We start from the raw sequence: 18383 nt of genomic DNA, 5'->3' as shown, positions 1-18383 counted from the left end.
ATTTCAGCACATGGAGTTGGGGGTTGGTCAGAACTAGTGGTGTCCACAGAGCTGAGATATACAGGCAGCTAATTATCGATGGCGTTTGTACAGCGGGGGTTGGGGTTGGGGTGGGGGTGGGGAGAACGGTCTCCCAGCATCCTGATGAGTGAGAGGCGAGCAGCATCTCATGTTAGAGGCCGCTGATACCGCATTTCCAGGCGGCCATAAACGATGAAGAACATAGCTGGACCCGCTCATGGATCCGATGGCCACAAAAGGCTGGTAGGTGCTTCCCGGTGCCATGTGTGGCTGCCCGGCAGGTATAACTGGTTATGGTGGAGGAGCATCTATAATTTACACTAAATCCAGCCCTTCAGTTATAGACCAACATTATAATTGTTTATAACATGCTATTAAAGCACATATGGGCTGACGGACCAAACACGGAGGATACGGGAACACCCTGTCTGAACTCGTATCTCCTCTACTATAATATTGTATGTACAGGAGAACCAATATAAATCCTTTTATCTGAAGGGGAGTGAGATATGAACACTAATGGGTTAACATGGCGTGTATCCAGTACATATAACGACTAGTCACTGTACGATATGGACACTAATGGGATAACATTGTGTGTATCCAGTACATATAACGACTAGTCACTGTACAATATGGACACTAATGGGTTAACATGGTGTGTATCCAGTACATATAACGACTAGTCACTGTACGATATGGACACTGATGGGTTAACATGGTGTGTATCCAGTACATATAACGACTAGTCACTGTACGATATGGACACTAATGGGTTAACATGGCGTGTATCCAGTACATATAACGACTAGTCACTGTACGATATGGACACTAATGGGATAACATTGTGTGTATCCAGTACATATAACGACTAGTCACTGTACGATATGGACACTAATGGGTTAACATGGCGTGTATCCAGTACATATAACGACTAGTCACTGTACGATATGAACACTAATGGGATAACATTGTGTGTATCCAGTACATATAACGACTAATCACTGTACGATATGGACACTAATGGGTTAACATGGTGTGTATCCAGTACATATAACGACTAGTCACTGTACAATATGGACACTAATGGGTTAACATGGTGTGTATCCAGTACATATAACGACTAGTCACTGTACGATATGGACACTGATGGGTTAACATTGTGTGTATCCAGTACATATAACGACTAATCACTGTACGATATGGACACTAATGGGTTAACATGGTGTGTATCCAGGTACATATAACGACTAGTCACTGTACGATATGGACACTAAGGATGGTGTGTTACGGGGCACTTTCCCTGTGTTCTTCATCAGGAGGCGCGATGAGATAACTGACTGATGTAAGGACGGTGTGTTACGGGGCACTTTCCCTGTGTTCTTCATCAGGAGCCACGATGAGATAAGTGACTAATGTAAGGACGGTGTGTTACGGGGCCCTTTCCCTGTGTTCTTCATCAGGAGCCGCGATGAGATAAGTGACTAATGTAAGGACGGTGTGTTACGGGGCACTTTCCCTGTGTTCTTCATCAGGAGCCGCGATGAGATAACTGACTAATGTAAGGATGGTGTGTTACGGGGCACTTTCCCTGTGTTCTTCATCAGGAGGCGCGATGAGATAAGTGACTAATGTAAGGACGGTGTGTTACGGGGCACTTTCCCTGTGTTCTTCATCAGGAGCCGCGATGAGATAACTGACTAATGTAAGGACGGTGTGTTACGGGGCACTTTCCCTGTGTTCTTCATCAGGAGCCGCGATGAGATAACTGACTAATGTAAGGACGGTGTGTTATGGGGCACTTTCCCTGTGTTCTTCATCAGGATCCGCGATGAGATAACTGACTAATGTAAGGACGGTGTGTTACAGGGCACTTTCCCTGTGTTCTTCATCAGGAGCCGCGATGAGATAACTGACTAATGTAAGGACGGTGTGTTACGGGGCACTTTCCCTGTGTTCTTCATCAGGAGCCGCGATGAGATAACTGACTAATGTAAGGACGGTGTGTTACGGGGCACTTTCCCTGTGTTCTTCATCAGGAGCCGCGATGAGATAACTGACTAATGTAAGGACGGTGTGTTACGGGGCACTTTCCCTGTGTTCTTCATCAGGAGGCGCGATGAGATAACTGACTGATGTAAGGACGGTGTGTTACGGGGCACTTTCCCTGTGTTCTTCATCAGGAGCCGCGATGAGATAACTGACTAATGTAAGGACGGTGTGTTACGGGGCACTTTCCCTGTGTTCTTCATCAGGAGCCGCGATGAGATAACTGACTAATGTAAGGACGGTGTGTTACAGGGCACTTTCCCTGTGTTCTTCATCAGGAGGCGCGATGAGATAACTGACTGATGTAAGGACGGTGTGTTACAGGGCACTTTCCCTGTGTTCTTCATCAGGAGCCGCGATGAGATAACTGACTAATGTAAGGACGGTATGTTACGGGGCACTTTCCCTGTGTTCTTCATCAGGAGCCGCGATTAGATAACTGACTGATGTAAGGACGGTGTGTTACGGGGCACTTTCCCTGTGTTCATCAGGAGCCGCGATGAGATAACTGACTAATGTAAGGACGGTGTGTTACGGGGCACTTTCCCTGTGTTCTTCATCAGGAGCCGCGATGAGATAAGTGACTAATGTAAGGACGGTGTGTTAGAGGGCACTTTCCCTGTGTTCTTCATCAGGAGCCGCGATGAGATAACTGACTAATGTAAGGACGGTGTGTTACGGGGCACTTTCCCTGTGTTCTTCATCAGGAGCCGCGATTAGATAACTGACTGATGTAAGGACGGTGTGTTACAGGGCACTTTCCCTGTGTTCTTCATCAGGAGCCGCGATGAGATAACTGACTAATGTAAGGACGGTGTGTTAGAGGGCACTTTCCCTGTGTTCTTCATCAGGAGCCGCGATGAGATAACTGACTAATGTAAGGACGGTGTGTTACGGGGCACTTTCCCTGTGTTCTTCATCAGGAGCCGCGATTAGATAACTGACTGATGTAAGGACGGTGTGTTACAGGACACTTTCCCTGTGTTCTTCATCAGGAGCCGCGATTAGATAACTGACTAATGTAAGGACGGTGTGTTACAGGGCACTTTCCGTGTTCTTCATCAGGAGCCGTGATGAGATAAGTGACTAATGTAAGGATGGTGTGTTACGGGGCACTTTCCCTGTGTTCTTCATCAGGAGCCGCGATGAGATAAGTGACTAATGTAAGGACGGTGTGTTACAGGGCACTTTCCCTGTGTTCTTCATCAGGAGCCGCGATGAGATAACTGACTAATGTAAGGACGGTGTGTTACGGGGCACTTTCCCTGTGTTCTTCATCAGGAGCCACGATGAGATAACTGACTGATGTAAGGATGGTGTGTTACGGGGCACTTTCCCTGTGTTCTTCATCAGGAGCCGCGATGAGATAACTGACTAATGTAAGGACGGTATGTTACGGGGCACTTTCCCTGTGTTCTTCATCAGGAGCCGCGATTAAATAACTGACTGATGTAAGGACGGTGTGTTACAGGGCACTTTCCGTGTTCTTCATCAGGAGGCGCGATGAGATAACTGACTGATGTAAGGACGGTGTGTTACAGGGCATTTTCCCTGTGTTCTTCATCAGGAGCCGCGATGAGATAACTGACTGATGTAAGGACGGTGTGTTACAGGGCACATTCCCTGTGTTCTTCATCAGGAACCGCGATGAGATAACTGACTAATGTAAGGACGGTATGTTACGGGGCACTTTCCCTGTGTTCTTCATCAGGAGCCGCGATGAGATAACTGACTGATGTAAGGACGGTGTGTTACGGGGCACTTTCCCTGTGTTCTTCATCAGGAGCCGCGATGAGATAACTGACTAATGTAAGGACGGTATGTTACGGGGCACTTTCCCTGTGTTCTTCATCAGGAGCCGCGATTAAATAACTGACTGATGTAAGGACGGTGTGTTACGGGGCACTTTCCGTGTTCTTCATCAGGAGGCGCGATTAAATAACTGACTGATGTAAGGACGGTGTGTTACAGGGCATTTTCCCTGTGTTCTTCATCAGGAGCCGCGATGAGATAACTGACTGATGTAAGGACGGTGTGTTACAGGGCACTTTCCCTGTGTTCTTCATCAGGAACCGCGATGAGATAACTGACTAATGTAAGGACGGTATGTTACGGGGCACTTTCCCTGTGTTCTTCATCAGGAGCCGCGATGAGATAACTGACTGATGTAAGGACGGTGTGTTACGGGGCACTTTCCCTGTGTTCTTCATCAGGAGCCGTGATGAGATAACTGACTGATGTAAGGACGGTGTGTTACGGGGCACTTTCCCTGTGTTCTTCATCAGGAGCCGCGATGAGATAACTGACTAATGTAAGGACGGTATGTTACGGGGCACTTTCCGTGTTCTTCATCAGGAGCCGCGATGAGATAAGTGACTAATGTAAGGACGGTGTGTTACGGGGCACTTTCCCTGTGTTCTTCATCAGGAGCCGTGATGAGATAACTGACTGATGTAAGGACGGTGTGTTACAGGGCACTTTCCGTGTTCTTCATCAGGAGCCGCGATGAGATAAGTGACTAATGTAAGGACGGTGTGTTACAGGGCACTTTCCCTGTGTTCTTCATCAGGAGCCGCGATGAGATAAGTGACTAATGTAAGGATGGTGTGTTACGGGGCACTTTCCCTGTGTTCTTCATCAGGAGGCGCGATGAGATAACTGACTAATGTAAGGACGGTGTGTTACGGGGCACTTTCCCTGTGTTCTTCATCAGGAGCCGCGATGAGATAACTGACTAATGTAAGGACGGTGTGTTACGGGGCACTTTCCCTGTGTTCTTCATCAGGAGCCGCGATGAGATAACTGACTGATGTAAGGACGGTGTGTTACGGGGCACTTTCCCTGTGTTCTTCATCAGGAGCCGCGATGAGATAACTGACTAATGTAAGGACGGTGTGTTACGGGGCACTTTCCCTGTGTTCTTCATCAGGAGCCGCGATGAGATAAGTGACTAATGTAAGGATGGTGTGTTACGGGGCACTTTCCCTGTGTTCTTCATCAGGAGTTGCGATGAGATAACTGACTAATGTAAGGACGGTGTGTTACGGGGCATTTTCCCTGTGTTCTTCATCAGGAGCCGCGATGAGATAAGTGACTAATGTAAGGACGGTGTGTTACAGGGCACTTTCCCTGTGTTCTTCATCAGGAGCCGCGATGAGATAACTGACTAATGTAAGGACGGTGTGTTACAGGGCACTTTCCCTGTGTTCTTCATCAGGAGTTGCGATGAGATAACTGACTAATGTAAGGACGGTGTGTTACAGGGCACTTTCCCTGTGTTCTTCATCAGGAGCCGCGATGAGATAACTGACTAATGTAAGGACGGTGTGTTACAGGGCACTTTCCCTGTGTTCTTCATCAGGAGCCGCGATGAGATAACTGACTAATGTAAGGACGGTGTGTTACAGGACACTTTCCCTGTGTTCTTCATCAGGAGCCGCGATGAGATAACTGACTAATGTAAGGACGGTGTGTTACGGGGCACTTTCCGTGTTCTTCATCAGGAGGCGCGATGAGATAAGTGACTGATGTAAGGACGGTGTGTTACGGGGCACTTTCCCTGTGTTCTTCATCAGGAGCCGCGATGAGATAACTGACTAATGTAAGGACGGTGTGTTACGGGGCACTTTCCCTGTGTTCTTCATCAGGAACCGCGATGAGATAAGTGACTAATGTAAGGATGGTGTGTTACGGGGCACTTTCCCTGTGTTCTTCATCAGGAGCCGCGATGAGATAAGTGACTGATGTAAGGATGGTGTGTTACGGGGCACTTTCCGTGTTCTTCATCAGGAGACGCGATGAGATAAGTGACTGATGTAAGGATGGTGTGTTACGGGGCACTTTCCGTGTTCTTCATCAGGAGGCGCGATGAGATAAGTGACTGATGTAAGGATGGTGTGTTACGGGGCACTTTCCGTGTTCTTCATCAGGAGGCGCGATGAGATAAGTGACTGATGTAAGGACGGTGTGTTACGGGGCACTTTCCGTGTTCTTCATCAGGAGGCGCGATGAGATAAGTGACTGATGTAAGGACGGTGTGTTACAGGGCACTTTCCCTGTGTTCTTCATCAGGAGCCGCGATGAGATAAGTGACTGATGTAAGGATGGTGTTACGGGGCACTTTCCCTGTGTTCTTCATCAGGAGGCGCGATGAGATAACTGACTAATGTAAGGACGGTGTGTTACGGGGCACTTTCCCTGTGTTCTTCATCAGGAGCCGCGATGAGATAACTGACTGATGTAAGGATGGTGTGTTACGGGGCACTTTCCCTGTGTTCTTCATCAGGAGCCGCGATGAGATAACTGACTAATGTAAGGACGGTGTGTTACGGGGCATTTTCCCTGTGTTCTTCATCAGGAGCCGCGATGAGATAAGTGACTAATGTAAGGACGGTGTGTTACAGGGCACTTTCCCTGTGTTCTTCATCAGGAGCCGCGATGAGATAACTGACTAATGTAAGGACGGTGTGTTACAGGGCACTTTCCCTGTGTTCTTCATCAGGAGCCGCGATGAGATAACTGACTAATGTAAGGACGGTGTGTTACAGGACACTTTCCCTGTGTTCTTCATCAGGAGCCGCGATGAGATAACTGACTAATGTAAGGACGGTGTGTTACGGGGCACTTTCCCTGTGTTCTTCATCAGGAGGCGCGATGAGATAACTGACTGATGTAAGGATGGTGTGTTACGGGGCACTTTCCCTGTTCTTCATCAGGAGGCGCGATGAGATAAGTGACTGATGTAAGGATGGTGTGTTACGGGGCACTTTCCGTGTTCTTCATCAGGAGGCGCGATGAGATAAGTGACTGATGTAAGGATGGTGTGTTACGGGGCACTTTCCGTGTTCTTCATCAGGAGGCGCGATGAGATAAGTGACTGATGTAAGGACGGTGTGTTACAGGGCACTTTCCCTGTGTTCTTCACCAGGAGCCGCGATGAGATAACTGACTAATGTAAGGACGGTGTGTTACGGGGCACTTTCCCTGTGTTCTTCATCAGGAGCCGCGATGAGATAAGTGACTGATGTAAGGATGGTGTTACGGGGCACTTTCCCTGTGTTCTTCATCAGGAGGCGCGATGAGATAACTGACTAATGTAAGGACGGTGTGTTACGGGGCACTTTCCCTGTGTTCTTCATCAGGAGCCGCGATGAGATAACTGACTGATGTAAGGATGGTGTGTTACGGGGCACTTTCCCTGTGTTCTTCATCAGGAGAAGCGATGAGATAACTGACTAATGTAAGGACGGTGTGTTACGGGGCACTTTCCCTGTGTTCCTCATCAGGAGCCACGATGAGATAACTGACTAATGTAAGGATGGTGTGTTACGGGGCACTTTCCCTGTGTTCTTCATCAGGAGCCGCGATGAGATAACTGACTGATGTAAGGATGGTGTGTTACGGGGCACTTTCCCTGTGTTCCTCATCAGGAGCCACGATGAGATAACTGACTAATGTAAGGATGGTGTGTTACGGGGCACTTTCCCTGTGTTCTTCATCAGGAGCCGCGATGAGATAACTGACTAATGTAAGGATGGTGTGTTACGGGGCACTTTCCCTGTGTTCTTCATCAGGAGCCGCGATGAGATAACTGACTAATGTAAGGACGGTATGTTACGGGGCACTTTCCCTGTGTTCTTCATCAGGATCCGCGATGAGATAAGTGACTAATGTAAGGACGGTGTGTTACGGGGCACTTTCCCCGTGTTCTTCACTTTCCCTGTGTTCTTCATCAGGAGCCGTGATGAGATGGCTACAGATAAATGGCATCAGATGATGTCATCAGTAAGGACTCTTATCCTGAGCGATCTGGGTGAGATAATGACTCAGGAGGAGGTTTATCAACCCACAGAGGTTTAATTGGATTAATTGCTAAACACTGAGATGCTAATCAGTGCATGGATGACTAGGCAGATACCGTAAGGAGATCCGTGTCTATAAGACATTTACAGCTCAGCGCCCCGTCAGACCAGCAAGGGGCAGGCAGTTAGCAGTAAAGCCCAGCAGAGGCTAGGATGGTCTCATCTACTCATATATGAAGTCTGACCCCATGATCGATACATACAGCGCACAGTCAGCCCTGGGTCGCTTAGTTACACTGAAATGTAATGGCGCCACAGGTCCTACCCCTTAGCTCTGGCTAATCTACCATTAGGGCTGCCGAATGCCCATCAGACTACCTAGCAATCCCTTTCATAGACAGATGCCTTGATTTCATTTCACTTTAACTAAGCGACCTAGGGCTGACTGAGCAGGACTACTACAGACCATAAAACAAGGACCGACGTGTGGCTACAGAAGGAAGCCGCACCTGACACCGAGAGGAATGCCACACCGATCCGATGCCAAGAGTGGCTGACAGCTGCAACACCCCCAGCATAAGGGGTCGCTGCCAGCGGTCAGGGGGCACCATTAAGGAGATATGGGGGGATGCCGCCAGCGGGGAAAGGCCCCGGGGGAGGCGACCGCGCCAGCGGGGAAAGGCCCCGGGGGAGGCGACCGCGCCAGCGGGGAAAGGCCCCGGGGGAGGCGACCGCGCCAGCGGGGAAAGGCCCCGGGGGAGGCGACCGCGCCAGCGGGGAAAGGCCCCGGGGGAGGCGACCGCGCCAGCGGGGAAAGGCCCCGGGGGAGGCGACCGCGCAGCGCCAGCGGGGAAGGGACGCCAAGAGCAGGGAAGGCACAGGGAGGGGACGCCGCCAGCAATGCATTGAGTGGTCTGTCAGGCACTAGCAGATGCGCGGCCGGACGTCACTTACCATAGATCTGACGCAGCGGTACGGAGTTGAACATGTCTATAAACGGTGCTTTCTTCTCTACATACGTCTTGCGGAGCCACCACATCAGATACCTGTTGTAGGATGGAGAGAGTAGGTGACACATCTGCAGAATACATGGCAGAGACCGAGCCTGCTACACAGAGAACATGCTGAGCACACGTGATATAACATGCTTAGTACACACACCATGAAGCTATGACAGATGGGGAGAAACAGGCAGCTGCAGACGGGAGATGGATAACGAAGAGCAAACCAGTTGTATATAGGAGTCTACATCTTACTTCACTATATACAGGAGGATACAGTGTATCCAGGAGGATATACTATATACAGGAGGATACAATGTATCCAGGAGGATACAATGTATCCAGGAGGATATACTATATACAGGACGATACAATGTATGCAGGAGGATATACTATATACAGGAGGATACAATGTATGCAGGGGGATATACTATATACAGGAGGATACAATGTATGCAGGGGGATATACTATATACAGGACGATACAATGTATCCAGGAGGATATACTATATACAGGAGGATACAGTGTATGCAGGAGGATATACTATATACAGGAGGATACAATGTATCCAGGAGGATATACTATATACAGGAGAATACAATGTATCCAGGAGGATATACTATATACAGGAGGATACAATGTATCCAGGAGGATATACTATATACAGGAGGATACAATGTATCCAGGAGGATATACTATATACAGGACGATACAATGTATCCAGGAGGATATACTATATACAGGACGATACAATGTATCCAGGATATACTATATACAGGACGATACAATGTATGCAGGAGGATATACTATATACAGGACGATACAATGTATCCAGGAGGATATACTATATACAGGACGATACAATGTATCCAGGAGGATATACTATATACAGGAGGATACAATGTATCCAGGAGGATATACTATATACAGGAGGATACAATGTATCCAGGAGGATATACTATATACAGGACAATACAATGTATCCAGGAGGATATACTATATACAGGACGATACAATGTATCCAGGAGGATATACTATATACAGGAGGATACAATGTATCCAGGATATACTATATACAGGACGATACAATGTATCCAGGAGGATATACTATATACAGGACGATACAATGTATCCAGGATATACTATATACAGGACGATACAATGTATCCAGGATATACTATATACAGGACAATACAATGTATCCAGGAGGATATACTATATACAGGACGATACAATGTATCCAGGAGGATATACTATATACAGGAGGATACAGTGTATGCAGGGGGATATACTATATCCAGGAAGATACAATGTATCCAGGAGGATATACTATATACAGGACGATACAATGTATGCAGGAGGATATACTATATACAGGACAATACAATGTATCCAGGGGGATATACTATATACAGGAGGATACAATGTATCCAGGGAATATACTATATACAGGAGGATACAATGTATCCAGGAGGATATACTATATACAGGAGGATACAATGTATCCAGGAGGATATACTATATACAGGAGGATACAATGTATCCAGGAGGATATACTATATACAGGACGATACAATGTATCCAGGAGGATATACTATATACAGGAGGATACAGTGTATGCAGGAGGATATACTATATACAGGACGATACAATGTATCCAGGAGGATATACTATATACAGGAGGATACAATGTATGCAGGAGGATATACTATATACAGGAGGATACAATGTATCCAGGAGGATATACTATATACAGGAGGATACAATGTATCCAGGAGGATATACTATATACAGGAGGATACAATGTATCCAGGAGGATATACTATATACAGGAGGATACAATGTATCCAGGAGGATATACTATATACAGGACAATACAATGTATCCAGGAGGATATACTATATACAGGAGGATACAATGTATGCAGGAGGATATACTATATACAGGAGGATACAATGTATCCAGGAGGATATACTATATACAGGAGGATACAATGTATCCAGGAGGATATACTATATACAGGAGGATACAATGTATGCAGGAGGATATACTATATACAGGACGATACAATGTATGCAGGAGGATATACTATATACAGGAGGATACAATGTATCCAGGAGGATATACTATATACAGGAGGATACAATGTATCCAGGAGGATATACTATATACAGGACGATACAATGTATGCAGGAGGATATACTATATACAGGAGGATACAATGTATCCAGGAGGATACAATGTATCCAGGAGGATATACTATATACAGGACGATACAATGTATCCAGGAGGATATACTATATACAGGAGGATACAGTGTATGCAGGGGGATATACTATATACAGGACGATACAATGTATCCAGGAGGATATACTATATACAGGAGGATACAATGTATCCAGGGGGATATACTATATACAGGACGATACAATGTATCCAGGAGGATATACTATATACAGGAGGATACAATGTATCCAGGAGGATATACTATATACAGGAGGATACAATGTATCCAGGAGGATACAATGTATCCAGGAGGATATACTATATACAGGAGGATACAATGTATCCAGGGGGATATACTATATACAGGATGATACAATGTATCCAGGAGGATATACTATATACAGGAGGATACAATGTATCCAGGAGGATATACTATATACAGGACGATACAATGTATCCAGGAGGATATACTATATACAGGACGATACAATGTATCCAGGAGGATATACTATATACAGGAGGATACAATGTATCCAGGGGGATATACTATATACAGGAGGATACAATGTATCCAGGAGGATATACTATATACAGGAGGATACAATGTATCCAGGAGGATATACTATATACAGGACGATACAATGTATCCAGGAGGATATACTATATACAGGAGGATACAATGTATCCAGGAGGATATACTATATACAGGAGGATACAATGTATGCAGGAGGATATACTATATACAGGACGATACAATGTATGCAGGAGGATATACTATATACAGGAGGATACAATGTATCCAGGAGGATATACTATATACAGGACGATACAATGTATCCAGGGGGATATACTATATACAGGAGGATACAATGTATCCAGGGGGATATACTATATACAGGACGATACAATGTATCCAGGAGGATATACTATATACAGGACGATACAATGTATCCAGGAGGATATACTATATACAGGACGATACAATGTATGCAGGAGGATATACTATATACAGGAGGATACAATGTATCCAGGAGGATATACTATATACAGGAGGATACAATGTATGCAGGGGGATATACTATATACAGGAGGATACAATGTATCCAGGAGGATATACTATATACAGGAGGATACAATGTATCCAGGGGGATATACTATATACAGGACGATACAATGTATGCAGGAGGATATACTATATACAGGAGGATACAATGTATCCAGGAGGATATACTATATACAGGACGATACAATGTATCCAGGAGGATATACTATATACAGGACGATACAATGTATCCAGGAGGATATACTATATACAGGAGGATACAATGTATGCAGGGGGATATACTATATGCAGGAGGATACAATGTATCCAGGAGGATATACTATATACAGGAGGATACAATGTATGCAGGAGGATATACTATATACAGGGGGATACAATGTATCCAGGAGGATATACTATATACAGGACGATACAATGTATGGAGGAGGATATACTATATACAGGAGGATATACTATATACAGGAGGATATACTATATACAGGACGATACAATGTATCCAGGAGGATATACTATATACAGAAGGATACAATGTATCCAGGAGGATATACTATATACAGGAGGATACAATGTATCCAGGAGGATATACTATATACAGGAGGATACAATGTATCCAGGAGGATATACTATATACAGGACGATACAATGTATCCAGGAGGATATACTATATACAGGACGATACAATGTATCCAGGAGGATATACTATATACAGGAGGATACAATGTATCCAGGAGGATATACTATATACAGGACGATACAATGTATGCAGGGGGATATACTATATACAGGACGATACAATGTATGCAGGAGGATATACTATATACAGGACGATACAATGTATCCAGGAGCATATACTATATACAGGACGATACAATGTATCCAGGAGGATATACTATATACAGGAGGATACAATGTATCCAGGAGGATATACTATATACAGGACAATACAATGTATGCAGGGGGATATACTATATACAGGAGGATACAATGTATCCAGGAGGATATACTATATACAGGAGGATACAATGTATCCAGGAGGATATACTATATACAGGACGATACAATGTATCCAGGAGGATATACTATATACAGGAGGATACAATGTATCCAGGAGGATATACTATATACAGGACAATACAATGTATCCAGGGGGATATACTATATACAGGAGGATACAATGTATCCAGGAGGATATACTATATACAGGACGATACAATGTATCCAGGAGGATATACTATATACAGGAGGATACAATGTATGCAGGAGGATATACTATATACAGGAGGATATACTATATACAGGACGATACAATGTATGCAGGAGGATATACTATATGCAGGAGGATACAATGTATGCAGGAGGATATACTATATACAGGAGGATACAATGTATCCAGGAGGATATACTATATACAGGACGATACAATGTATCCAGGAGGATATACTATATACAGGAGGATACAATGTATCCAGGAGGATATACTATATACAGGAGGATACAATGTATGCAGGAGGATATACTATATACAGGAGGATACAATGTATCCAGGAGGATATACTATATACAGGACGATACAATGTATCCAGGAGGATATACTATATACAGGACGATACAATGTATCCAGGAGGATATACTATATACAGGACGATACAATGTATCCAGGAGGATATACTATATACAGGAGGATACAATGTATCCAGGAGGATATACTATATACAGGAGGATACAATGTATCCAGGAGGATATACTATATACAGGAGGATACAATGTATCCAGGAGGATATACTATATACAGGAGGATACAATGTATGCAGGAGGATATACTATATACAGGACGATACAATGTATCCAGGAGGATATACTATATACAGGACGATACAATGTATGCAGGAGGATATACTATATACAGGAGGATACAATGTATCCAGGAGGATATACTATATACAGGACGATACAATGTATGCAGGAGGATATACTATATACAGGACGATACAATGTATCCAGGAGGATATACTATATACAGGACGATACAATGTATCCAGGAGGATATACTATATACAGGAGGATACAATGTATGCAGGAGGATATACTATGTACAGCAGGATACAATGTATGCAGGAGGATATACTATATACAGGAGGATACAATGTATCCAGGAGGATATACTATATACAGGAGGATACAATGTATCCAGGAGGATATACTATATACAGGAGGATACAATGTATGCAGGAGGATATACTATATACAGGACGATACAATGTATCCAGGAGGATATACTATATACAGGAGGATACAATGTATCCAGGGGGATATACTATATACAGGAGGATACAATGTATCCAGGAGGATATACTATATACAGGAGGATACAATGTATGCAGGGGGATATACTATATACAGGACGATACAATGTATCCAGGAGGATATACTATATACAGGAGGATACAATGTATCCAGGGGGATATACTATATACAGGAGGATACAATGTATCCAGGAGGATATACTATATACAGGAGGATACAATGTATCCAGGAGGATATACTATATACAGGACGATACAATGTATCCAGGAGGATATACTATATACAGGAGGATACAATGTATGCAGGAGGATATACTATATACAGGACGATACAATGTATCCAGGAGGATATACTATATACAGGAGGATACAATGTATCCAGGAGGATATACTATATACAGGAGGATACAATGTATGCAGGAGGATATACTATATACAGGACAATACAATGTATCCAGGAGGATATACTATATACAGGAGGATACAATGTATGCAGGAGGATATACTATATACAGGAGGATACAATGTATCCAGGAGGATATACTATATACAGGAGGATACAATGTATCCAGGAAGATATACTATATACAGGAGGATACAATGTATGCAGGAGGATATACTATATACAGGACGATACAATGTATCCAGGAGGATATACTATATACAGGACGATACAATGTATCCAGGAGGATATACTATATACAGGAGGATACAATGTATCCAGGAGGATATACTATATACAGGACGATACAATGTATGCAGGAGGATATACTATATACAGGACGATACAATGTATCCAGGAGGATATACTATATACAGGAGGATACAATGTATCCAGGAGGATATACTATATACAGGAGGATACAATGTATCCAGGAGGATATACTATATACAGGAGGATACAATGTATCCAGGGGGATATACTATATACAGGAGGATACAATGTATCCAGGAGGATATACTATATACAGGAGGATACAATGTATACAGGAGGATATACTATATACAGGACGATACAATGTATGCAGGAGGATATACTATATACAGGAGGATACAATGTATCCAGGAGGATATACTATATACAGGAGGATACAATGTATGCAGGAGGATATACTATATACAGGACGATACAATGTATCCAGGAGGATATACTATATACAGGAGGATACAATGTATGCAGGAGGATATACTATATACAGGAGGATACAATGTATCCAGGAGGATATACTATATACAGGAGGATACAATGTATCCAGGAGGATATACTATATACAGGACGATACAATGTATCCAGGAGGATATACTATATACAGGAGGATACAATGTATGCAGGGGGATATACTATATACAGGACGATACAATGTATCCAGGAGGATATACTATATACAGGAGGATACAATGTATGCAGGGGGATATACTATATGCAGGAGGATACAATGTATCCAGGAGGATATACTATATACAGGAGGATACAATGTATGCAGGAGGATACACTATATACAGGAGGATACAATGTATCCAGGAGGATATACTATATACAGGAGGATACAATGTATCCAGGAGGATATACTATATACAGGACGATACAATGTATCCAGGAGGATATACTATATACAGGACGATACAATGTATCCAGGAGGATATACTATATACAGGAGGATACAATGTATCCAGGAGGATATACTATATACAGGAGGATACAATGTATCCAGGAGGATATACTATATACAGGAGGATACAATGTATCCAGGAGGATATACTATATACAGGAGGATACAATGTATGCAGGAGGATGCAATGTATGCAGGAGGATACAATGTATGCAGGAGGATATACTATATACAGGAGGATACAATGTATCCAGGGGGATATACTATATACAGGAGGATACAATGTATCCAGGAGGATATACTATATACAGGAGGATACAATGTATCCAGGGGGATATACTATATACAGGAGGATACAATGTATCCAGGAGGATATACTATAGACAGGACGATACAATGTATCCAGGAGGATATACTATATACAGGACGATACAATGTATCCAGGAGGATATACTATATACAGGACGATACAATGTATCCAGGAGGATATACTATATACAGGAGGATACAGTGTATGCAGGAGGATATACTATATACAGGAGGATACAATGTATCCAGGAGGATATACTATATACAGGAGGATACAATGTATCCAGGAGGATATACTATATACAGGACGATACAATGTATCCAGGAGGATATACTATATACAGGAGGATACAATGTATGCAGGGGGATATACTATATACAGGACGATACAATGTATCCAGGAGGATATACTATATACAGGAGGATACAATGTATGCAGGGGGATATACTATATGCAGGAGGATACAATGTATCCAGGAGGATATACTATATACAGGAGGATACAATGTATGCAGGAGGATACACTATATACAGGAGGATACAATGTATCCAGGAGGATATACTATATACAGGACGATACAATGTATCCAGGAGGATATACTATATACAGGACGATACAATGTATCCAGGAGGATATACTATATACAGGAGGATACAATGTATCCAGGAGGATATACTATATACAGGAGGATACAATGTATCCAGGAGGATATACTATATACAGGAGGATACAATGTATGCAGGGGGATATACTATATACAGGAGGATACAATGTATCCAGGAGGATAAACTATATACAGGACGATACAATGTATCCAGGAGGATATACTATATACAGGACGATACAATGTATCCAGGAGGATATACTATATACAGGACGATACAATGTATCCAGGAGGATATACTATATACAGGAGGATACAATGTATGCAGGGGGATATACTATATGCAGGAGGATACAATGTATCCAGGAGGATATACTATATACAGGAGGATACAATGTATCCAGGAGGATATACTATATACAGGACGATACAATGTATCCAGGAGGATATACTATATACAGGAGGATACAATGTATGCAGGGGGATATACTATATACAGGACGATACAATGTATCCAGGAGGATATACTATATACAGGACGATACAATGTATACAGGAGGATATACTATATACAGGAGGATACAATGTATGCAGGAGGATATACTATATACAGGAGGATACAATGTATCCAGGAGGATATACTATATACAGGACGATACAATGTATCCAGGAGGATATACTATATACAGGACGATACAATGTATCCAGGAGGATATACTATATACAGGACGATACAATGTATCCAGGAGGATATACTATATACAGGACGATACAATGTATGCAGGAGGATATACTATATACAGGACGATACAATGTATCCAGGAGGATATACTATATACAGGACGATACAATGTATGCAGGAGGATATACTATATACAGGAGGATATACTATATACAGGAGGATACAATGTATCCAGGAGGATATACTATATACAGGAGGATACAATGTATGCAGGAGGATATACTATATACAGGAGGATACAATGTATGCAGGAGGATATACTATATACAGGACGATACAATGTATGCAGGGGGATATACTATATACAGGAGGATACAATGTATCCAGGAGGATATACTATATACAGGAGGATACAATGTATCCAGGAGGATATACTATATACAGGACGATACAATGTATCCAGGAGGATATACTATATACAGGACAATACAATGTATGCAGGAGGATATACTATATACAGGACAATACAATGTATGCAGGAGGATATACTATATACAGGAGGATACAATGTATCCAGGAGGATATACTATATACAGGAGGATACAATGTATCCAGGAGGATATACTATATACAGGAGGATACAATGTATCCAGGAGGATATACTATATACAGGACGATACAATGTGTGCAGGAGGATATACTATATACAGGA

The 18383-nt window shown here is 43.2% G+C and overlaps 1 protein-coding gene across 1 annotated transcript in view; it reads right to left on the bottom strand.

Annotated features, from left to right (window-relative positions):
* GBA2 (glucosylceramidase beta 2) overlaps window positions 1–18383 on the bottom strand; it is a 131716-nt gene that overhangs the window by 93746 nt on the left and 19587 nt on the right. Inside the window, exon 3 of the mRNA XM_066602183.1 lies at window positions 8826–8917. Within this exon, the coding sequence (XP_066458280.1) occupies window positions 8826–8917 (92 nt within the window). The remainder of the gene's footprint in view (window positions 1–8825; window positions 8918–18383) is intronic.

This window comes from Eleutherodactylus coqui, chromosome 5 (assembly GCF_035609145.1).
Source record: "Eleutherodactylus coqui strain aEleCoq1 chromosome 5, aEleCoq1.hap1, whole genome shotgun sequence".
NCBI lineage: Eukaryota > Metazoa > Chordata > Amphibia > Anura > Eleutherodactylidae > Eleutherodactylus > Eleutherodactylus coqui.
This window is presented reverse-complemented; position numbering and strand designations above follow the sequence as displayed.